The following is a 24789-nucleotide window of genomic DNA, read 5'->3' on the forward strand; positions in this document are numbered from 1 at the left end:
CAGGCATCTGAAAGACTTTCTGGGAAACCCACTTTTCTGAGGAAAACCACAGGTCAGAGCCTCACCGCCTCAGCAGGGTGGGGCAGATCTGATTATTCCCAGCAGACCCACCTGCAGCTGGAGGAAACTATGTGCTTGGTACAGCGTAAAACACCTCGGCAGCCGTGAAGCACAACTCCCGAAGCAGCCCGTGGGGGTGGGATCCGGGGGGAGCCCTCAGCATCTTGCTCCTCAGAGCTGACTTTTGGGAGCGAGGGCCGCAAGCCCTCCCGGGGACGGCAGGACAGGGGTGCCGGGGCGGGGGACGCGGGGGTGTCGGAGGGAGGGCGCGGGGCGGGCGCTGCCGGCAGCCCTTCCCACGGCCCGGCCCGCCGCGGGGCCGGGGCGCTCCGCGGGGCGGTGCGGAGCGGGGCGCGGCTCCGGAGGCTGCTGCGCGCCATGCGGGCTGGCTGAGCGGCGCCGGCCGCCTCCAACTTTCCTGGGGAAGGATGGCCTCCAATTTCAACGACATCGTGAAGCAGGGCTACGTGCGCATCCGGAGCAGGCGGCTGGGGGTGAGTGCTGGCCCCCTCCCGGGCTCGCCCGAGGGGCACCTGCCTTTAGGCTTTTTTTTTTTCCTCTTTTTTTCTTTTTTTCTTCCCCTCCTTTGTCCTCTTTTTGCAAACTGAGCTCAGTGGGTGTCTCCGCAGGGGAGACACGAAACAAAAAAATTGGGGGGAGGGGGAGAAGAATAAAGGCACCTAAATGCGCGCATATATATATATGTATTATATATATACGTGTGTATATATATATTTTTTTTCTTTTCTCTCTCCCGTTGGGAGATGGGGATGCTGCTTGCTGGGAAGGCTGTGCTGCCTCCACCTCCCGGCTCTGCCCTTCACACGGAGCTCCCCGGAGCCGGGCAGCCACCACCAACTTTGGGCCGGGGCTGCAGGGCTGCCGCGAAAAGGAGCGCGGAGGGCTCAGACCACCGGCGAGGAAGGGGGTGACCGGAGGAAGGCGGGGGCTGGAGGTGCCCGGGCCATCGGGACTGAGGGTCTGGGGGTGCGGGGAAACTTTGGGCAGGGGTGAGGGCTGAGAGCGCTTGGTAGGTGCTGAAGTCCTGGGGCCCCTGGGAGGGGGCTGCTGCAGATCAGGGCTTTAAGGTCCTGAGTGGGATGGGTGAAGACCTGGTGATATATTTAGGGCTTTTAAGTTCATTGCGTTCGAGTTGCACAAAATGAAAATCCAAAAAGCCCCCTTTAGCTCCTTACTTAATTTAAAACTTATTTTAAGTCTGATCTTTTACTATCGTGGCATGTTTCTAGTTTCGGTTGTAGGTACTAGATAGGTAACAGTGGGGGGTCAGTTCCCTACGGTACCTTGTTTGGCATATGCTCTCTTAAAGCATGGTCTGTTCCTACAGTTCATGGGCTGCTGCTACCTGAGCTACCTGCTCCCCTGAGCAAGCTACCAGAGCCGCTCCAGTAATGGGACTTGCGTGCTCCACACCTCCTGTCTGCCTTACTGAGCCAACATGGCTTAGGGGGACACAAACTGGAGGGAGGCTTTGTGTTTGCTTTAATTGATGTATCTGCCTCTCAGGACAGGAAAGTAAGTAATTTCTTGTGTTTAATGAGAACTGATGGATTGGCAATTCTGAATTGTTCATAGTGTGAGTTTTACATCAAGATTTATTACGGGAGGGTGTGCGTGGTCATCTGAAAGCTTTTGCTGGCTCATTACAATTATAGTTTCATTCTCTTGCTGTATCCATGTTCAATGGCTTCTCTACAGTTTTGGTAACTTGCTTCTCCCTGACTTGTTTGGAAACTGGAAGGCATTTTAAAGTATTCCAGCAGGCATCTTTAAATGAATGGCGCTATTTTTCTTGTACCTGGACTTGCAGGCATAGTTCATTCTTTAAGAACCACATGATTCTGTGACAGATGGAGATAACGTCATTATGAGAGAACTTGTAATAAATTTGCCAGAATTGGTGTATCATAACTATCCTTTCATTACATTCAGTTTTGCTCCAGCATAAATGAAGAGTAAGGTTAAACTTTGACACATCTTTCCATACTGTAACAGTGAAACCCAGTGGACATGCGAATGAGGTGCATCTAACTCTGAGATAGGTGTAAATTCTTTGCCTTTCCTTTATTAAGGCTTTCCAAAACACTTTGAGGGTGGTGGTGGTGAGGAAGCGTCAATGTCTTCTTGGTAGGTGCGTTTGACAGCTGAATGCAAAACCTGGAAGGAATGGAGAATACCACTGAGTCCATGGAAATGGAACAAATGCTAAATGTTTTCTTTGAAAAGACAGTTTCTTTATTTGATCTCATTCCTTCTAATTCCAAAGGTTTGTATCATTATCAATGGCTGGAAAGTGTGAAAGGGGTGATGGAAAGTGCTTTTGTGAAGAAGTCCAAGCAAAGTCTCAGAGAGTTCCCATGGCCATAGATTTGTTAAAATGAAGAGCTCCGAGTTTGTTGCTCTAAGCTGCCCTTGGCTCTGGGCGTGCTGTCCTGACGGCGTTCCAGTGCTGGAGAACATTAGGAGGGAAGCTAGTGGCTGCTGTGATCTGCCTGTCACTGCTTTAGATCTGGTGATGGAGGCCTGTGCTATGAGGGAGAGGTGACCTATTCAAATCTTGCTGCTCCATTTCTTTGGAAATAAGTAATTTCATCAGCAGTAATGCTTTTCTCTCCTTGTAGTTGTCAGTTTAGAGTCTTGGCCCGCTACTTAAGAACAGACGGTTGAAACATGGCTGCAGATTTCTTCCTGTAACTTGCATTTTCTATAAGCTGCTTAAAAGCCCAGTGCCCTGATTTACAACACCCAAGTAGAAGCAGGTAATTATGATTAACCTGAGTTCTTTAAATGCAGGACAAGCTTGTGTTGCTTGCGGCAGCAGTGCAACTGTCAGCACCCACTTCTCGGTACGCAGCCCCAGCTAAAACGTGTCCTTTCTCCTTTGTGCGTTTTCCTCCCTGCTGCAGGTGTGTATGTGCACGGCTGGTGCTGATGCTGGCTGAGCACCTGGGGCTGCCGCCTGGCGTTAGGAAGAGCTTGAATTCAGTCTTACTCAGTAGCTAATGGGAGCTTGGCTTCTTCAGAGGGGAAGGAACGATGCAAACAGCTTGTTTTCTGGTAGCTACCTTGGGGAGGGCTGTTGGACACCCAAGAGCTGGAGGTGGGAAGGGAAAAAAATACTTTAGACCTTAAAATACTAACTTTCAAAGAACTTTCCCATGCCCTGAAAACATTAGGAAGGATAAGCCTACTCCAGTCCCATGTAGGACTCCTGTTTAACTGAGAAGGATTTCAATACTGTGTGTGGTGAGATGTAAGTGGGAGTTATTAAAATACATTCCAATATTATGGTGGCACAGCTGTAATCAGTGCATTGTCTTTTCAGACTGAATTCAGCTCCTGGGTTTTTCTCTGTAACGCTATGGTAATCCTATCACCAAGGGAACTAGGAGCAGAGCTTGTATCTACAAATTATCTCAAGAAATGACTTTTCTGAATAACTGGGGTGCAGGTGCTAGATTTGGAAAGAAAGGGGTGCAGAGAAGCAGCTTGCTCGAAATCAAACCTCTTTTAAAAGAAAAATGACAATTCTGGTAGGCCCTACTTTGTAATTTCAAGATTGAATTTAGGCTAATTAGTTTTGTACCTGGATTGTTTTTGCGCACTTTAAATATGTAAATTTAATTTAATATTATTTAATAGAATAGTTTCCATAGCAACATTTGTATCACATGTGTCTTCTGCAGAGCCAAATATATTCAGGAGAAAGCGCACTCTTCCCGATTCTTTCCATCCTTATAGGGAGAAAAATAATTCCCTCAGCCAATGGTCTCCCTCTGTTATGTCATTAGCAGTGACACCCAGGAGGTTGTGTGCTAGAAAACTGCTGACAGTGTAAAAGCACAACCTTCCAGAGTTCCTTAAAACAACAACAAAAAAAATCAGCTTTGCTCTGTGAGCAGCGCTTCCATCAGTGACCACTAGTGACCACTGGACCTATGTTTTATATCTATAAATGAAACAGGGGAGTCGTTTTATGGCCTCTGTACCTAAAAATGCTTTTTTTGTACTTATGGTTTTCAAATAATGTCTTGTTCTGTGATATAGATGTGACCTTTCTGAGTGGGAATGTGTTATGGGGACGTTTCCTCTCCTTAATGAAAAGGCCAGTTCTTGTGTTTCCATTTTAAGTATGGGTGGATGTGCACTGCTCGTGAACACACTTGGGCCTTCGTTGTAGGTTGGACTGGCTCAACTGCAAGTTCAAATAACAATTAAAAATCAAAACAGGAACAAATCTTTGAAATAGAGGGCCTTTGGTGAGCCTGAAGAGCTTTAAAAGGAAAGGGGCACTTGATAGCCACCTTCGAGGCGCAGCCAGCCCACCTCCCCTCATGGGGTGGGAGGCTGCCAGCGGTGCATGTTGGTTGCAGTCTAACACTTTTATTCAATTCCCTTCCTGCGCCCACACCTAAACTCAGGTTTGCTTGGAGCCACATTTTGATTTGAGCAAGGATTATGCAGCACAGAAGCTGCTCTAAGGGTATCCTGTACTGCCATTGTCAAGGAGTAGGCAGAAGTAAGTGCTGGAGACTCAAAGTGGAGGCAGGGGATGTTCCTGAAGCCTGTTCCTCAGGGTACAGGCAGCAGCGTTGGGAGTGCTGATGGTGTGGCACTGGGAAGGTGCTGGCTGCCCTCCTGTGTGCAGGGCTTTGAAGACAATGCTGTTCCCCTTGGAAGACCCTGCGGAGTCTGCAGGCATCTGGCCTGTCCCTGCCTCTTGATGTATGGGAGACTGCTGGAGCAAGATGCCATGGGGTTAGCTGTCAGCCCCTAGTTTCTGGTATGCCAGTAACACACTTGGAGTGTCTTGTTGCATTAAGTGATGAAGTACTGTTCGTGTCAGAGGGAAACAATCTCTTCGATGAACAGCAACTCCCTTGAGCTGTCTGTAGCTAAAAGCAAAACAGTGCTGATAAAGAGAAGTGCCTCTAAGAACCAGCCGAGGTGTGCTGGTGGTGAGCAGAGATGTCTCTGTTAAGAGAGACGTGTTAAGAGAGAGCATATTCACAGCTATGCAAAGCCTTGTAGAGTCTGGCTTGGTTCTGCACAATACTTGATTGACTAGAAATCACTGGCTTCCAAAAACATTCTTTCTGGCTTGCTTCTTCCCGACAGAGGGTTTGGCTGTGGTGGCTTACATGTTGCTGCTTTGCAGGAGGGGCAGAATACCTTTCTGAACATACCTTAAGGCAATACAAATATGACTGCACTCTTTCTCCCAAGCTTTCTCTACTATGATGACATCTGGCTTGTGTGCAAGTAGTTCCATTGTATCCCCATTTCTCAGATAGTATCACTTTTAAACTCATTAATAGAACAGGTATATCAAAATGTGAGCTTCATTCTGTGTGCTGTGATGTTTGATCTGCTGTGGTACAAGGTGGATCAAAGCTCTGCACAGGCAGTGTGAGGAGGCTGTGTAACAACAATCTTCTAGGAAAAAATCCTAGCAAGGATAGACAGAATCTTTTAAATTTTTAAGGGTTAAATGTGAAGCCATCTACAGTAGTTTGTGCTCTCATGTGCTCTTCCCTCTGTCACAAACTTGCCAATGCTGAAGCAATCTTTATCTGTCTTGCTAATAAAGCTCTTAAAATGTCTTTGTTCTGGAAGACTTTTGATATAAGAGGTCTATGCCATAATGCGATATAAATCCATAAGGAATGAATTATGGTTAAAAAATTGAATGTACAGTTGTTTGCATACTTATTTCTTCATTATAAAGCAAAGAAAGTATAACAGTTGCAATGCTTTCTGCTTCAGCAAAATTCTCTTTAACATTGAAACTATTTCTGTTCCCTGGCTATTCACAACGCGTTACTTCAGGTTGTCTGTCTCTTAATTTCACGGTGAAGATGCAAGAGTTGGAGCTGTAAAACAACTTGGGCTCTCCCAAACACAGAAGTAGCCTTCCCAAGCTTAAATGCATGTTTTCACAAAGGATTCAAGAAAACACTAAAGATCATACGTATCTAAAAGCAGACTAGGAAATGCTGAAATAATTTGCGTATGAAAATTAAGGTGACCTTATTCTAGAAGAGGATGAAGTTTTTTCCTATATAAAAGGCAGGGTTATTAAAATTAGAACAGTGTAGGACAGCATATGTTGCTGAATTAATATACATAGATTACTGCTTCTGCATGACAGCAGCCCTTAAAACAAATAGTCCTGGCAATTTGTTGTTTGTTAGAAAAGCCTTACAAAATATTTATCTTTCTAGAACATATACTATTGCTAACTAGATACACTGGATGTTTACAACCCAGAAAAACAATTTGCACACTGAAAATAATGTGTGGAACTCTCAAAATTGGACATTATTAACAGGCAGCCTGATTTATTTTGTCATTGCCATGATTTTATGAAAGCATTTCCTGCATGAGGAGGTCTGGGAGTCTGCTCCACAAGTTTGTATTACTATCAAATTATTACAGACTATTAAAAACACTCTTTGGGAGGATCCATTGACTTTAATGGAGCTGTGCTAACAGCTAAGTGTCTGTCCCTAAAAATGCAGGTCTTTGCAGAGACTTCTTTATCTGTTTGTCAGAGAATAAAGCTCACGGAGAGGAAGAGAAGAGTAAAGTGGAATTTTTTTACCTAGCAATCTGTTTCTTGTGCCTCTGTCTGGCAAAGGAAACGCTGCTAACAGATTTTTGCAGAATCCTGTCTCATGAGGTATCTTCCACTTTGCACTTACGAGGCGAGGCACAGAACTGTTCTTGCAGTCATATCTGTTTAACAACACTTCTAATTAAATCCACAGTCTGCACAGCCTGCTCTTGGGGTTGTGTGTAACCCCATCTGTTGGAGGCACCTCCTTGTTATGCAAGGAATGATCAGCCTCATCTGTCTATTAGAAGGGGTCCTCCACGGAAATTTGGGCTGGATCCAAGAAAAAGATCCGAGCACCCAACATGAGGGTTAGTGGGGTTTTAGCAGCTAAAGCCCAAAAGTGCAATTCTGATACCACTTGTGTTTGTCCATGGGAGATCAGCCAGTGTCCTCCAAGGTTCCAGTCATGGCAAGCACCGGGTTGTCCAGCATCGGGTATGTTCCTGCAGTCCTGCCTGGGGGGTTTCTGTCGCTATCCTCTGATGGGGCCTGATCTTCTGGGAACAAATGTGTAGAACAGAGTTCTAAACTATGGCTTTCACCACCTTTCTTAAAGATGGATAAACTTCTGCACGTACCTCTAGCAACAAGGTTATTCGAAGAACTAAAGCTGAGCTAAGCTCAGTCCAGACCTCTTCCTTCCGACCACTCCTTTTGCAGGGCACTTTCCTGGCTGTGCTGCGGAGCGTGTGGGTCAGGGATTCAGCCTTTCCTCCGCAGCGTCCTTGCCCTCACTGATGGGGCAGCATAATTTGATTTTTTGCGCCTCTGCAAATCAACTTGGGCTTGATTAAGTTATTTCTCATTGCAAGGGTGGCCTTATGCAAGTGCTGAATGTTACTGGTAATGTGGCCGCTATGTAGGACTTGACTTCTTGGAGTGAAGGGAAGGAGAAAAATCACAAGTTGTACTTCTGAAAGCAACTGCGTTGATACCATTGATCTCACTGGTGCAAGGATCACATTAACGTATAGCCAAAAAAGTTTGTGTAGGTGCTGTTCTTCTGAACACCGTTTAACGCTGATCTGAACCAGCTTAACCAAATTCAGTAAAGTCTTGATCACAGGCAAGTAAAAATCAGTAGGTAACTGTAACAGGGTCTCTTCTGAAAGATGTGACTGCTGGAACTACAACAGTAGACTTATTCCCTCTTTAGTATTAACCTTGTTAAGGACAGAAACTAAATCTGTGCGTGTCAGTTTTCTTTGCTTGATGGGTCTGACTAGCCCAAAAACTCTTAATCACATCAGTGTGAAGGAATGTGGTGTAAGTGGTGTCCTCCTGTGCAGAACTAGGGCTCTCCTGGCTAACCCCGTAACAGGAACTTGCAATAGTTTAGTCTTCAGTTTGTGGCAGAGAAGGGAGCGTCTTCTTCAGAACTTTGTAACTAGTTGCTTGTTTCTAGGAAATGCTTGTGTAAGTGGAGTAACGTCTGCAGTACCTTGATATTTCTGGAATGATTTAAAAACAATGAAAAATCATTCTTAGGTTTCTGGACTGCTTCTTACTTTGATTAATGCTTTACCTGCAATATTAAAGATTTTTTTTTTTATATATATTTAGAAAATAAGTGAAAAATTCACCTAAAATTAGGAGGATGTTAATCTCTTGTATTTGAGTATTGCATGAGAACTTACATGTTGGACGATGGCCATATACTAGATTTACGTGAAAGAGTGCAACAATTTGTGCTATAGACTGTTCCTCAGGAAGTACAGCATTAATGCTTACTGCATACACTTGCTTTAGGACTAGATGGGAACATTTCTGATTCATGCTTAGAAGTTTGGAAAAACTTTTGTATAAAGTTTTGGACTTGTCCACTTAAGCCTTCTTTTTTTTTTTTTTTAAACTTCAGCGGAAATTTTTGATTGTCAAAAGCTGAAAAGAGATGAAGCTTTCAGGGTTTTCTGTTCTTGATTTTAATTAAATTGACTTCTGTAGAAACTTCATTGAGAAGATTGGTGTTGAAGGTTTAAAATGACATGTACTTTTACAAGTTTTGCATACCACTGTTTCTGTGAAACCTTGTGGGAGGAGAGGTAAAATGGGGGAGAGACAATCTGCAGGACTAGGACCATATGGTTAAAGAGATTGGTGCTTGAATAAGTGTGCCAGAAAGTTAATATGGGGATTTTAGAGTATGAGCTGTGAAAACTGGAAACAAGAATGATGTAAGGCTGGGGGGAGGGGGAGGAGGAGAAGGAAAAGTTGTCTGCCTATATCTACATTTGAAGCAGTTTTATTAATCAAACTGTAGTGTTCACCTATACAGCTCCTTTCAGTCTGAAAGCATTGAGACAGAGAAAAACTGAACAGATTTCTTATGTATACCAACTTCAACCTGCAAGATATTAAGTCCATTGGATGTTCGTATTTTTAGAAAACTGTTAAATAAGGTGTTGGAACATATTCACAGATATTAAGATTTCTTCCTGCTTGGAACTTGTCAGTGGCAGCAGGGGTAGGATCCAGGACATTGCTTAGAAAGTTTGAGCTTTTATCCTTGAGCTGATAAGGGGAGGAATACCAGTAAATGTCATTCAAGACCTAATGCAGCTCCATCCTGGCTGCTGGCATTGGTGCGCATGAGCAAGTCCCCTTTGGATTTCCTCTGGCACAAAGTTAATGGGATTTGAGTCCAAGTCAGTAGGTGTCTTGATGGGGTTACCTCTGGAATTGAAGGAAAGATCCTCGAAGCACAGAAGTTGAGTTGGAGAAAAGCGAGCAATGCCTGTCATTTCAGGAGCTCACCTTGCGCGATCTATGTGTTAGAGGACCAGAGTGCTTAGCACTGTATTCAGGATGAGTTAAAAGGAGGTTTTGCAACTCACATGGTGGAATTACATTTTGTTTCTTTTCTTAAGGTATCTTAATTTTTGCTTTGTGAAAACAGGATAGGTCAGCAAGGGTCTGGTATCTTTCCCATGGCCCCCCACTTTTCATCCCACCGCTTTTCCTATCTGAGTTTCATTTTGGGGCAGCATCTGAGTTTGTTTTCGATATCACTCATAGCCCAAGCTATGATTCTAAACTGAACTGGGAAATCTGGAGGTTTGTGTATCTTAAAAATAGGCAAATCGGGTCGTTAGGATTGTGTGGAGAGAAACAAAAGAGAGCCTAATTTGGTTCCAAAAAAATCCCACCAAAATCCCAAAAAACAAGCCTAAGAGTTGTTCCAGTTTTTCTCCAAGAGGTAGAAGATGGGGGATTATGCAGATCATGATTTGGAGTATGAAGTTCCTGTTTTGATGGTGGTCCTTTTTTGCAGCAGGAACAGCTTTTCTTGTGCTTTCCAGCATATGTTTTCTGGTAAATTACCTTCCACGTTCTCCTTTGGAAGATGGGCTTAGTTTGTTAAGCAAAACAATGAGACTCCAAATTTGCCTTTTTTCATAAACTGAGTTAACTAGAAAAAAAGTGGTTCTTACCCATTTGCTATCTTGTTATAACGGTGATGTTTTCATTTTAACAAGTGTAATGCAAACCTGACCAGAACACCCTTTTTGTTCTGCTTTTATCTCAAACACCTCCCTCATCTTCTGCCAGTTATGGGTCCCAGTTCTGCATTTTCACTATTTGCTCTTCCTTCGTTAGACAAAGGTCCGTGCGGTTTCTGGAGGTGGCTGCACTAGCTGCTCTGCATACGAAAGGGTATGCCAAGAATGATTGTAAAGGCAGTGAAAGGAGAAGAAAACCCAATTATAAGCAGGTGAAATTTAGTCGTTCGTTGCTTTGATGCCTTTTCATCGTCAATTTGTTACGCAGCGTGATTCTCCTGCTGGTGTATATGGGCATTACCCTGAAGTTAGATCAGTGATAAATTAATGTTTTGCAGTGTTTGTGGAAACACTTGAAAGAAACTAGCAGATGTAAGGTCTGCACCTGAGACTGACATCTTAATTTGATGTTTGTGTAGTTTGAGGTACACCATGGAAGTTGATGGACTGTTCCCATTATCTTCTTGTCTGACTTCATCGAGTGCTGTCAGAAATACCAGTGAAAGTTCAAGCTATTGGAATGAATCGTGGTTTTTTTTTTTTTCCCCCTTTACTGAAAATAATGTAACTTGTTTCAATTCAAAATATCAATACGGTAAAATCGGTGGTATTTCTTCCCGGTAACCTTAATGTAAGAGTTTAAATTGTCCCTTTACTTACCGAGTAATATTTATCTGGGGAGCTATCAATGCCCTATGATCGGCAATGGAAAAATTCCTCTTAATGCTCTCACTAATGTCTCCACACCAGTGAGGATGGATGTTAGCTGATTGTACTGAATTAACTGCAAACTATTGAGTGGCATACTCTTGGCACAGTGCTTATGGTAAAATACAAGTGGCTGTTCTCTGTTAAATGAAGTGGTGCAAATTAAGACAGTATTCTGCTAAGCTTTCATAGGCCTTTTTTAGGCAGCAGTCATACTTTCTTGAGGATGGAGTCTACCTAAATGTGAATGAACTCTTGAACTCTTTCTTTGATTAGTACTACACAGCTGGGACATGAGGAATTAATAGGAGTTGGGTTTGTCCATTTGAACTAATGTGTAGATTAGCCTAACCAAATGCAAGAGGACTGCAAGAGCCAGTGAAAAGCTGAAGTCTACCAGGGAAATATTGGCTCTGGAATCCTCGTTTTAATCTGTGTTTCTTTAAGTCAGTATTAATCTGTCGCCCCCAACCCAAAACAAAAGAAAAAAACCCCAATAAACAAACAAAACCCTCCCCCCAGCCTCAGTTCACCTTTACTAGAAAACTGACTAAATTTTCTTTTAAAATTATTGGACAAACTGGTGACATTTTTCACCTGGTTGGTAGCTTTAAAAGTTCGGGCAGAGCAACGGAGCTTTTATGTGCAGGATCATCGGTTTATAGCCAGGATGGAGTCCATCTATTGATCACGGGCCCCATGGGCTTTCTGCTGTGACTTGGATCCTTTTGTGCACATGCCTTCAGTAATTCGGGATACGCTGAAGGTTATCACTCTGAAGCCAGTGCAACAAAGTGCTTGAAAAGGGAAATGCATTTTGACTGCCACGGATGTCTCCCTGCAGCAGCTTTGAACGGAGTATCAGTCCATCTCTCAGTCTAGGCAAATGACTTTGATTATTTGCTGCAATCCTGTAAGGCAGTGCTGAAGTGCTTGTTACTATGATTTAATGGGCCGTAATGCTGTCACTCTTAACAAAGCACTATATTTTGGTGAAGTCCAGCTTGCAGTGACTCACTTGGTAGCATTATTTGCTCTTTCATGCAGATTCACTTTGATTTTAAAATGGATCCAAGCTCCAGAGAAGCTGGGGGAATGACCTATGACTGCATAGCTTTGATGTCAGGACTGAAAGAAAAATGCGGAAGGAATAAGATAAGTTTACCTTGTGGTGGGACAGTACGATGGACTAACCTTGAGACTTACTTGAGGTGTCTGGAGCGTGTCTGTAGGGATGGGAGGTAATGTATTTGTTATAGGAAACCTGTGATGCTTTCTGAAGCTTGCAGTTAAATTAATTGGTGAATGGCAAAGAATGACAGCAGGCCAGAAATGGATAGTTATACCCATCTGTTAGTTATGGGCTTGCAGGGCATTTGTCATCCTTGGCTCTCCAAGCAGCACATAACAAGCATCATTAACTGAATTTAACAGGTGGGCAAGTGGCAACAGGTACAACTGAATTGTTCAAGTCATACACTGGAGATTGAGAAACTAAAGCCCTTCTCCCATGTCTGGCTCTGGAGGCTGGCAGCTAACTGCTGAAGAAATTACTCTACTGATATAAAGGCCTGATTCATATGCACTTTCTGCCCCTTTTGGTCTCATTATGTGTAGTCTTAAAATTACAAGTCCAACTCTGGAATACAACTCTCGCAAATGGTTGTATGCTCTGGGGGGCTGAAACAGAGCCTGTTGCCGGGAGTTTGTGAGCAAGTACAGTTCATCTCCAGACATGGAGCAAGTCCCATCTGTGCCTTCTGACAGCTGAGTTCAGGAGAGCATCCCCCCACCCTGCCTTTAGCAGGTGAGCTTGTGTTCTTGTTGCAGCTGCGAGCGGCTGTTACCAAGGGTTAGCGCATGTGTGCTCTGCAGCCTCTTTGCATGTGATGCACTAATTAGTGAGCTCTGTGAACTGTTAATGAGCTGTATCAATGCCATTTTCCCCCTATAGCCCGTGTAATTAAAGTAACCAAATCAGATACTTAGTGACAAAAAAGAAAAATTCCAAACCATAATTCATCGCAGTCATTTTAAGTTATTCAGCAGTTACCTAATTCTAACACAGTACTAAATTGTGTTAATTCACTGGACCACACTAATGGCCTGACCCAGCAGGACAGCACATCAACTGCGCTCTGTAGAGCTCAGCCAGCATGAGCTGGCTGCACAGTCAGTTTTTAGGCTGCATTGAAGCCTTTACTATTTTTTCTTCCTTTAGTAGTTAGAGTCCTAGGCTGATTTTCTTCTACCCAGTTTCATGCCTAGAATTAACTGTGCCCATATATAAAGCTTAGCAGATGTTCAAGGAACCAAATCAGATACTTAGCTCCAGTCTGGCTTTTTTTAAACTGTCACTAGCAAGAGAGGGCTTCTGCTGTAAATGCCTCTTGGCACTTGGAGGCACTCTGTAATGGCCTTACACAGCCCAGAATTATAACCTTTTCTGTGTATGATTTTAAAAAAACCCAACAAACCAGCAACCCTATACTTTGAAGGCTGTAAGTCCATAAAGAAGGGCCTGATATTCAGAAGGGATATTTCAGGTTATGCTGTCTTTCTAATGATACTTGCATCCAACTCATCATTTTTGCAGGGAGAGTAGACTGGAAGTTGAAGTCTTGCTTTTAATGTCTTTTAGGTCCTAAAATTCTAGACAGTCATTAGAGAAACTAAAAAATGGAATCAAGTTCTGTATTGCCCTCCATCACATCAAACAGCATGACTGTAGTTTATTACACAGTGTAATTTATTTACACATTAGTTTATCAACAAGTCTCCTGTGAGTTGCTGTAAGGAGCACCTGCCAATGCAAATTCAAGGCACCATGCACTGAGTAGGGGAGGGAAAGAAATGACTCCTTTGCAGAACACTTACGATACTCATGTGGGATAAGCAAGTCCTAAATCCCAGCCCTGTCTTCTTAATGATGTTTTGCATTAGCAGCTATCACACTTCTGTTCCAGGTGCCAACCTCCTGCATTCCTGGAGCCCTTTCCCTGCCCCTTGAGGTCCAGAATGCTCTTTTAGGTGTCCCCCCAAGTCTGGTAGCTTCCCTGCCCTGTCTGGACTGAACCATAAGGTCCTTCCAAAACCCTCAGAAGGTTGTATGTCAGAGAGATTTTACTGGTAATGTGCTTCATCATCTGGCCAGAATCTGTAATTAAGATGCCTCTGAACTCTATGACTTCCAGCTGCTGAGTGCATCAACAATTTGAAGGGGTACGTTGCTTCTAAACTGCTTTATTGGCAGTTGCAGTGGTTCACTCCAAAGGGCTCTCATAAACTCTTGGGTGTCCCTTTAAAAATTAAAAAAAAAAAAATCTTCTTCCAGGTTGGAATGTATCAGCAAATCCCTTCCTGTCTTTCAATGAGCCCATTCCATCCTGAAACCTGGCAGAGGTGACCTGTGCCAGCAGCAGCATTTTTGTTGAGCATTCAGACTTTGTCTGAACCAATGACTAATATATACCAGTTACGAGCAAAACCTGTAAAATGCTCCTTGTGTTTCCCTGTCAACGTCCATTGTCACAGAGCATAGTATAGACACGAAATAAAACAAAGGCTCCGTTACTAAATCGTTAGGTAATCTTGGGTGGGCCATTTTACTGTCTGTGCTTAGATTATCCTCCTCACCATCCTGCCATGGCTCAGACAAAGTGCCCTGGATCACAGCACGCAGACTTTCAGTTGCTGAGGATGTTTTGGCAGTAAGTAAATCTTGTCTGTGGAATGAATCCCATGTAATCATGAAGGACTAAATCTAAAAGATTTAGAACAAAGTTGCCTTCTAACTAGTGTGCCAAGTGGGAATGTGTCTGCAGGCTCAAATCCAGCTGTTTGGTGTTTTAAACTAAGGCTGGAGGAATGGCTTTGAGTTCTGAGCCTGAACCATTAACAAAAATCCCACTTCTGGTTGATGCAATTCCAGTTGGGAGGGAAGGAGTAGAGAGAAAGAGTTTTTGAAGAGGAAAGAGATTAAAATGCCTCATATTTTAGAGCAGTAGGCATCTGTTGTGACTTGCATTACGTGTAAGAGTAAAAGAAGGTGTATGGATTCATAAAGATCTGCCAAGCATTTTTTTGTGCACTGGTCTTATAGCAAGTTCTGGCCAGTGCCAAAGCTGGATTTTGTAACTTGATGAAAAAGTTTGCAATACTGAGCAATATTGTGCATTCTGTACAGGCACAGAGACAAGATTACAGCTTCATTCGCTATTAGCAGCTGCGGATGACTTCTTAGTGTAAAATATTGTTTCTGAAGATGTATACTGAATGCGAGGAAGGAGTGAGGTTTATCTCTCCGCAAATGTGTTTCTCAGGGGAAGGAGAAATCTAGATTATTTTCTTTAGTCCCCCAGAGAAGAAGATAGCTTGATGTAAACCAACTTTGATTTATGTAGTCATTATAACCTGATCACAATGAATAATGCAATATCGCTTACTCATAACACACTCACATTAAATGGGTATTCTGGGAAAGTGAAATTGTCTTGTTGCCAAGTGCAGCAATATCTTTACAGACATGTGGACAACTTTGCTGCTTATTTTACAAAGCCAGTGAACCAGTCTCCATTTCTATGCACCGTTTAAGTCATGCTAAACACATTTCAGTACAAGTTAAATATGAGCTATGTGATTTTTTTCTAGTAATCGATCTACTTGTAATTGTTTTATACATACATTGTGTTTTTTCCGAATGAAATAGAGCTGAACACAGCTGCCAATATGGGGATGAAGTGGGCAAGGGACAAAGCTGGGCTGGAAAAGTAGAGGAAAGTCATAATTTTATGGAAGAAATACTTTCAAATTAAGTCATGGAAAGGTTGGGGGGTCTTCACTAGAGCCACACAGTCCCATTCAACATGATACATAAGGCATCATCATACTTCCTGATACCTGGACCTCTTTACTAGAAGGCAGTCCTCCAGTTTTTCACTAAGAAACAGCTACCTAATGGAGATCTACTGCTTCAGACATGTCTGAGGAGTGAATATAATTAAATGAATGATCTGCAATCTGCCTTTGTTGGCAATATTTCATTTTTCTAGATGCAAAGCAAAATTCTAGATCCAGTCTCCTCACAAATTCCCTTCAGGCTAAGAATTCTATTTCAGGGCTCTTTACCACCTTTTGAATCAGAAGTGACATATTAAGGCATTTTTTTAAATAGAAGAATTAAGATCCAAACACTTAGCACTAGCTGGCTAATTTCCTCTGTGAACAACTCCCTGTTGGAAGGGACCTTGCACCTGGAAGTCCAGGCCGATGGAGAGTCCCTGGCAAAGCTCAGCAAGGACGCTCAAATAATTTTCCATATGCAACTGAGGCACTTCAGTGGGTGAGCTATCTACCAGCAGCATAAAGTGGCAGCATTTTTTTCGTACCCAAAAAAAAAAAAGTTCAGAACATACTGTGAGAAATTTCTTGTGCTGCTGTGCTGTGCCTTTACTAGATTATCTGTTTCTGGAGGTTATCAGAGTCACAAAAGGCAAGTTCCTGGCAATAGTCCAGCCCTTCTGGTAATCACCCCAAGCTGCATGACAGTACTTTCAGCTATTGCTTTTAAAAAAGCAAAGTTTGTGTTTATTTGACAGCAAGTTCAGTGTCCCTGTGAATGCAGCTCATTGGAATTCTTTGTTTTAGGGCAGAGAGCAGAAAAACACAACACAGGAATAAAATAGGGCAGCTTTCCCTGAAGGGTCACTTGTTCACAAAGGAGAAACTTGCCAGATGAGACTTTGTGCTGCTGTTTCTGACCTCTGTATCCCTCTTAAATAAGAAACAAGGGGTGGGACTGTTTGGTCCTGAAGTAAAATCGGCTTTCTTTGCCATAGTGTAGTGGAAGTCACATATCTTAGTTTTAAAAAATATCTCCTGCCCAAGATATGAAAAATAGTCTCCATGCTCCAATTTCTAAATATCTGGCTATTTCCAGATGCTTTTTTACATCAGTTCCTGAACAAAAGTATTGAACGGAGGGGTAAGCTTGCTTTGCACTGAAATGCAAATTTTAGTTTCTACATTCAAATATTTGTTTCTTGTGTGGAACAGTTTGTGCCTCATGTATAAAGAATGACATTTTAGGCACTCAAAAGTCTAGCTAGTTATCTTGCTTTTTTGATCAGTTGGGAGCTGGTGAAGACTGACAGGTCTCCCTCCCCACACCCATTTCCAGGACGGTCCAAGGGTTTGGGTCATCACGTAGGACAGCAAGCCTCTGGTTTCAGTTTCCCTCTCTGCATGAGAGTATTCTCAAACCACAACTGAACCATGAAACCCAGGAAAGTCAAAAGAAATTTTTCCACTTTACTCAGCTAAGTGCTGACCAGTTCCAGCTGAGGTTAATAGCTCCTTTGCTTCACAGTGTATTTCCAGCATCAGAAGGAGCATGGGGACGGCTGAGCAATCCTGCCTGGTTCCTGCACTGAGAGCAGGAATCCAAATACTCAGATTGCATCATTCCTTTGAAGTCACTCCTTCTTTGCCTTCAGTTGTGGTAACTGTGATGATTTATATCAGCTGATCTTTAGACCCCAAAATAGAACTGTTTTGACGTGACCTTGGACATGCATATTGGATCACCTATCTGGTTTCGGATGATCCACTTCATAAACAGTCGCATTAGTTCCCTCGAGGTTTACGTTGTTACCTGCTCGATGGGCTGTTAGAAGCTGAAATTTTCAGGAGAGATCATAGGAAGTAGATGCTAATTTTTGATACTCGAATTAAATTTTGAGTTAGGCTTTCTCGGAAGATCTCACAGGGAGAGCTTTGTAAGTTTGAGGTGTTTATGCAAATGACAGCTATTACTGTTCTCTCTCAGCACATCAGATCCTGATTTGCTGTTTGGATTATCTAATCACTGTCAGCCCAAGTGTTTGGAGTGGAAGTAATTACAGCAGTACTTTCAACTAATTCCTATTCATGGAGTAGTAGTGAAAATGTTGATTTGAGGGATAAGTGCACTAAGTATTCATGACGGAATAGGCACCTAAGAACATTTGGGGCTGGTTCTTGTTGCTGCTGTCGAAACAGCTGTAACAATGTAAACAGTTCACGTGCTGTCTTCAACTTGAAGAAATACTGACAAGTCTCAGACACGTACTAGATCGTGATGGCATCAAAGACCTAATTACTTGCTGTGTATTGTAGCCTATAACAGGGTCTATGATTAGCTCTCTGTCTTGGGCACCACATCATCTCTTCTGTGCGTTGACTGTGTTGAAGGGCTTTCAGTGCTCCTAGGCAGATGCTGTCAAATTGGTTATTCATAGAATCGTAGAATGGTTTGGGTTGGAAGGACCTTTAAAGGTCATCTAGTCCAACCCCCTTTTTTTATTGCTTTATTGCTAGAGGTTTAGGGTATCACGTAGTTATGCTCAGTTAAGAAGTGCTGGATGCTCACCTGTGAGATATATGTGTCATGGGAGCATAGAAGTGTGACTGTGATAGTAGTACCCATTGTTGATGGCTCCATTATCTCATTTTTGAAGGTGCTAAGCAGGTTTCAAGTGAGGGGATAGATCTTCTCTTTGAGTTTGTTTATATAAGCTCAGCAGAGAGGAGTTAACCATCAGATCCCCATAACGGGATTCCGAATTGTATATTCAGGCAAAAAATTGTTCATTGTCTCTAATCAAAACAAAATACTTTATTCTACTTTAAACTACTATTGCAGTAGAGTCTCTCTGCCTAGGGATTCCCTAAGAGGAGAGAGCTGACTAGCGCATACAGAAGGAGGAGGAAGTTCGGGGGAGGGACCTGCATGACCTGACTTTCCTCCAGTTTGCTCAAGCTAGCATCATGAATGCCATTTGTCCTTTATAGGTGTAGTTACTTGAGTCGCGATGATGTTGTCCTGAGGCACTGGCATAATATATTCCAATCCTGGGACTTTTTTGTTGAAGAATTATTGTAGTACGGAAGTGGAACCAAAACTCAAAGACCAGTATTTATATTGTAGGCTGATTTGGCTTTTGCATCCTTGGAGGTACTTACATGTAACAGGTTTTTGGTGGAGTTTTTTTTGGTTTTGTGTTTGTTTTTTTTTTTTCCCCAGCTGTGCTCTGATTCTGATCTAAATCTAAGGATTAGCCTTGGATTAGTCATTGTTTAACTGCAGTAATAAATTCCAGTAGTACCAACTTATAGCCATTTACCATGCTTGACTGGAGTTGATTGTTAACGATACTTATGCTCCTAGTGGCATTTGGAAGGGCGATAACCATCCTGGATCTGTGCCCAGCTGGAGGCAGAGCAAAGCTTTATTTGCTTCTTTGTGTTAGACTGTTACTCTCCTGTTCTGCCCCTAATTCTGTGTGCTGCTGAGCTCGCTGTTGCAGCTACAGCTTTGAGATGCTTGCTGACCCGGAGAGGTGCTTCTGAGTGCAAGTGGTCTGAGTAGGACATCATCATGTTATAGTTGTCCTCGTGTGTGTTGTGTAATGGCAAATGCATTACTAAAGGATTCAGTTCTCTTCTATGGGCTTCTAATTGCTAAAGTTAAAACTATAGGTTTTTGAAAAGCAAAAGGGCCGAATACTCAGACTTTTGACAATCTCTTTTGGGTGGGGTTTTGGAGAGTTTTTCTTGTCAAGTGTGATGAGGTTATCTGGGCCCAGCAAACAAAATTCTCAGAAGGCAAATGTAGAAAGTCTCTTCCAGTAGAAGTGGGTGCATATCTGAATTGCTTTTTTGGTGGTAAGCTCTCATTTTGGTCAGTGTCTAGTAATTCCTGAACAATTCAGTTTAAATCCTTGCATTAAACCGAACAGGTTGAGTGGCCAATAAGCTCAAAAATTGGAAGAAAATCTTGATAGGTTCAGCTGGTGCCTGGCATCAGAGCAGCCTGTCCATATGCTAAATGCTTCTGCAGCCAAGTGGGCCAGGAGTATGAGTGCCCACATGTGAGGCAGAATAATAAAACTGGGGGGAATAATAAGGTTCTCTGAGTATCTTTATAGAAACATCTAAAAGCCGGTGAAAGAGGCACAACTAACAATCATTTCTGGGCACAGAAATAAAGTTATAGGTACTTTTCATGGGCATAATTGTTCTGTGCTGAATACGTTGGTTAGAAACGCATCAAGGGTTCAGAGGATGGAGTTGCCTTGTCTGCTGGTTACCTCTTGGGTGCTGGCTTGGCTGGAGGCAGTGAGATGTTTTGATGATCTCATCTCTGGTCACTCCAGTGAATTTGCGCTGCGTTGGAGCTCTGTCAGAGCTGTGAACTACCTGATAATGGCTGATCAGACTTTTTTCTTTGAAATGACACTAATTTTAGTGGCGGTTTTGTTTTATTTCTAACTTACCAGGTGTTACTTTGGAATTACTGATTAAGTGTAGGCTGTGAACAGTTGGCAAGGCTTATAATTCTTTCCTTCTATACAGCCAGTATGTTATCTAAGCTGAGAGCTATGGTTTTGAATGTAAGAGGATGGTAGAAAGTGCACCACAGTTAAAGAACAGGTGGGAAGATTGCAAGAAATGGTGGCAGAAGTTTGAGAGATCAAGTGGCTTAATGCTGTAGATGGAAAGGTGTTTTTTCAACCACTCTGCACAGACAGAGTCTGCCCCAAGTGACTTGAATTTAAATTCAACTGGACCTTGAAAGCAAAATGCCAGTTGTCAGAATGGTCCTGGGTTCTACAGTTAAATGATCTGTCTTTTCCATTACCCCGTAATTTAGTTCCTTCTCCCTTATGTATCCTCATTTACCCTTATACATAGACAAAACTGGAAGTGTATCTTCTCTTACTTGTGTGACAGAAGTTCCATTCCTACCTATCTGCTCAAGGTTTCTTCATGTCTGTCTTAAGCATGCAAGACTGGAACCAGTAACAAATCCACATGGAAAAGTGTGTCATTTTATTTTAAAAAAGCTGTTTCCTAGAAAGCCCTACAGTTGCAAGCATAATTACAGCTCTTTCTTCCTAGCACCTTTCATGCAAACATGCACTGTCTTCATAAGAATTTCTCATTGTATCGTAATTCAAAAGAAATAGGATGTAACTATCCATTAACTTGATTTTTTTTTTGTCTAAGCTACCGAGAGCCATTGATTGTAGCTCCAGAGCAACAGCTGATTTATGAGTTTAACTTCTATGCAAATATTAGTGATAGTCAAGTCATTGGAGATGCCAAGTTTATTCTCTTGTGTTTCTAGATTTACCAGAGATGCTGGTTAGTATTCAAAAAAGCTTCAAGCAAAGGGCCAAAGAGGCTGGAGAAATTCTCAGATGAACGAGCTGCTTACTTTAGATGCTATCACAAGGTAAGACTTGGTAATATGGTTGTTTCTCAAACTTGTTTCTACGTACAATCAAGAATAAAATCTGAAGTTGTCATGTATTAATTGGCCTGAAAATTGGAACTTTTTTTACTATCGAGGTCCTAAACCCTCTTGTATGTTCTTCGTTCAGTAAAGCAGAGGCAGAGTAAGTGTTCTATTTTCTGCTTTGTAGCATACATCTTGCTAAGCTAATGGAAAATGATTTTATTTTTAGAGAAGATGTCCTTTCCTCTCCTCAGTCCTTTAAAATCAGAGCTGAAATACTTTGCAATGATTACTACTCTTCATAATTACGGTAGCAAACATCCAAGGTAATGTGTGAATTCAGAAAGCTGGGTTTTTAGAGGTTCCCATTTCACTAGGATTTTACATCTGTGGGAGACAGTAGGCAGCTCCAGAAATGAAGGGCAACATGCAAATCTTTTGTGCAATGGTGATGTGAAAACCTTTGCTAAATTCACTGGTATTAAAAGAATGAAGTTTCTCCCTCTAACCACTTCTCTGGAGTTATGTGCACGTTTCATATTCATCTGAGAATTTACATGTGTAATTCTCCTGGGCATGGAGATGAAAATAAGAAACCCTTTAATTTATAATCATTGTTGGCAAAAGCTTAATATATTAGAAGATTAGGAATTATGTGCATAAATTCCTAGGAGTCGGCGAGCACAGCTCAGCTTGAGGCTGATCTGCACTTACTCACTTTGACATACATTTAGGAGGAAATCTTGAGGGGATATTGAATCTGAATTCAGACCTGTCTGTCTACGTGCCATGTAATTTGTAATGCATTGGTCATAAAACCTGTGGCTATTTGTAGTAAGTCATGCCCAGAAATAGTTCATTGAAATTTGTCTTAAGCAACTTTCAAAAGTAATGAGAAGTGCATTTTTTTTCATTTGATGTGTGTGAGGGTTGCACAGTGTGTATAAGACAATTTCCAGCTTTGTGTGAAATGTTGCGTTTATATTAGTATGGCTCTGTCAGTTATTGATGCAAATCTGTATTTCTTCCATTGTATTAATGCAATATATCAGCAGCACATGCTGACTTGAAGTTCAGATCAGGTAATGGATATGAAATCCATGAGGAATCTAAATGAGCCTGAATTTTTTTCTCTTCTTTCAAGAAAATATGTAGGTTAGCACTTACTTGTCGTGTATGTAACCTAACAGCAGTTTCTTACTGGATCCTTTCTGGATCTGCAGACTAAAGCACCATAGAAAGTCCCAGGATTTTGAGGGATTTTCAGCTTTAAGTCAAGCTTAGTCTATAGTTAACAGTTACTTAATGTTAAACTATTGCTTCTTCTATAAATTTAGTATCTGGATTTCTCCGGTAGCTTATCTGACAGGAATAAACAATGGTCAAACTCCACAGTCACTTTTGGAGGAGTAAAACAAACTTGAACGCAGGGCACTTGAACATAGTGTGCGCTTCTGAAAGCGCTGGTTCCAGCTGGAGTGAACCGATAGATTATATCCCAAGTCTCCTTTTCAGGAACTGAGGGTGGTGTCCTGGGGTCCGAGTCTTACGCTGAGTATATCTGAGATGATCAGTCTGAGCTTCTATGGTTTTTTTTTTTTCCCTTGGTGTCTTGGACCTGCTGAGCTAGACTGCCAGCTCCAATGCTCTGAGCCCTTCCTCTAAACGTCTGTCTGCTTCAGGTCCCAGGTACGTAGACCCAAATTACGGGATGCAGTGCTGAGGTTTCTGCCAGAAAGCCTGCAGTCCTCCTGTATAAAATGGAGAGAACTCTCTTCCCAGCGCCGCACCAGCCTGGATGCTGTGGGTGAGCCTTCTAGGTGGGGTGCAGACGGGCTGGACGACCGGGCAGCGATCTCGCTGCCGCTCTGGGAACATCGCCGTCAGCATTTGTTCTCCTCTTTGCCGCTCTGTAAATGAAGCAGCGCTAACCAAGTAGAGCAGGTTAAATGTGATTGCCCAGGACAGTGGGTTGTCACTTATGCAGTGTTTCTCTTTGGCAGTGAGGCTTTGCAGCGTCCCCATTTTCTCGCTGTGATGGTAAATGAGGCTGTCTTCTAGTTCTAGAGTCATCAGCTATACAAGTTGACGGGTCCTGTTTATTTTTAACAAACCTTACTGAAAGCAAGCTAATGAATATTAAATAGCATTTTCTAGCTAAAATGTGTTAACTTACAAAGAGCACAGGTGGATAAAAATGAGTTTCTTATTTAAATAAGCTTTGTGAATGTGTGAAATTCTAAGGTGGTGAATGATGCAGCTTCTAACAGTATTAAATATGAGGTGTTGAAAAGGAGAACATGTCATTGCTGCTCTGTACTGCTCTATAGTTGAACTGGTTCTTATTAAAAGCATAGCTGATTATTAATAAAAAAAGCCAAAAAACCAATTTAATATGGCAGAGTCTTCAACTAACACTACTTGTCACCTGGTTTCGATGTATTAATATTAACGGGACTTTGGTACTCAAAACATCAATCCAGAGGTCTAGGGTAGTCATTGCTATTGTCTTGGTGTACATTTGGTCAGCAAGAGCAGCTGTTGTAGTAACAGCTTGATGGTGTGTAGAGGCTTTTCTGTGACTATTCCAATTCTGTCACTCCCGGCAGAAGGCTGCTTCTCACTGTCTCTGACAATAAAGTTAATCCTACAAATGAGAAGCCCAGCCAGTCCTGTTAACGTGTCAAGTGTCACCGTGTCAAAAGCTTGTGCTAATGAATCTAAGGGCGAATGCAGTTCAGTCTGATATATGATACTATAAGAGGAAAACCTCACTTACAGATTACCAGTGTTTCAGAAATACGGTCATTAACTTCCTACCTGGCTTCTGAAGTGATTCTCAAATGCTGTTGAAAGCAGCATCAAATCTAGAAAACTGAGGAGCCCCCGCTCACCCCATCAGTCTCAGGAAAGGTTTAATCCATCATAAAACTGTAAAGGGTAGAAAAAGAAAAATGATGAATGGAACTAACTTTTCAATAGCACCTGCCTCCTTCACTGAAGTGTTAAATTGTTTCATTTTGTTGCTTTTTTTTTTTTTTCCTGTGATGAATTAAAGTGCAAATGTTACTTCAATTTATTAGCAGAAAGAGTCTGTCCAGAGCACTTGTTCTGTTGGCACCACGGTGGTACCAGTCACTGAAGCTGAGTTGCTGTGGTCTGAGACCGTACGTCATCTCCTTGGCACCTTTATCCCGTCAAGGTCTCTCCTTTGTCCATCTGAAGCCTGGGTCACAAGCAGTGTTTCTGAGGTGTCCCGGTGGTGTTTCTGTCATATTGGGGGGTCCAATTTGTTCGCATTTGAGTGCATGATGTATGTGTCCTCTTCTGCAGCCCTGCACCAGAGGCTGAATTCTGATGTCCTTGCCACTCAAAGTTTAAACCAACAAAAGATATAAGTACTTTTTTTTTATAATACTGATCTTTAAAACTTTCTAATCTTGTTCTATTTTTTAAAACAAGGAAAGGTTAAAGTGTCCTAAAATACAGGTCATATAAGAACAGTCATCTGTAGCTTATGAAGTGAACTGGAAATTTGCATACACAAAGCAAATTGCCCACTTAATTCATTTGGTCCCACAAGGGAGAGAAAATAGTTAGGA

At 42.3% G+C, this 24789-nt stretch overlaps 1 protein-coding gene across 7 annotated transcripts in view; it reads left to right on the plus strand.

The window, feature by feature from the left end:
* Positions 1-383: 383 nt before the first annotated feature.
* Positions 384-24789, plus strand: part of DOK5 (docking protein 5) — a 44458-nt gene continuing 20052 nt past the window's right edge. For 6 of the 7 annotated variants that reach the window (XM_075166557.1, XM_075166554.1, XM_075166558.1 and 3 more), the window contains exons 1-2: positions 384-554; positions 21077-21184. In XM_075166557.1, coding sequence (XP_075022658.1) covers positions 489-554; positions 21077-21184 — 174 coding nt within the window. In that variant the 5' untranslated portion in view covers positions 384-488. Of the gene's footprint in view, positions 555-1540; positions 1597-21076; positions 21185-24789 lie in introns of those variants that run through there. The other variant, XM_075166559.1, reaches the window with a different exon arrangement.

The sequence above is a fragment of the Calonectris borealis genome, chromosome 17 (assembly GCF_964195595.1).
Source record: "Calonectris borealis chromosome 17, bCalBor7.hap1.2, whole genome shotgun sequence".
NCBI classification, from domain to species: Eukaryota; Metazoa; Chordata; class Aves; order Procellariiformes; family Procellariidae; genus Calonectris; species Calonectris borealis.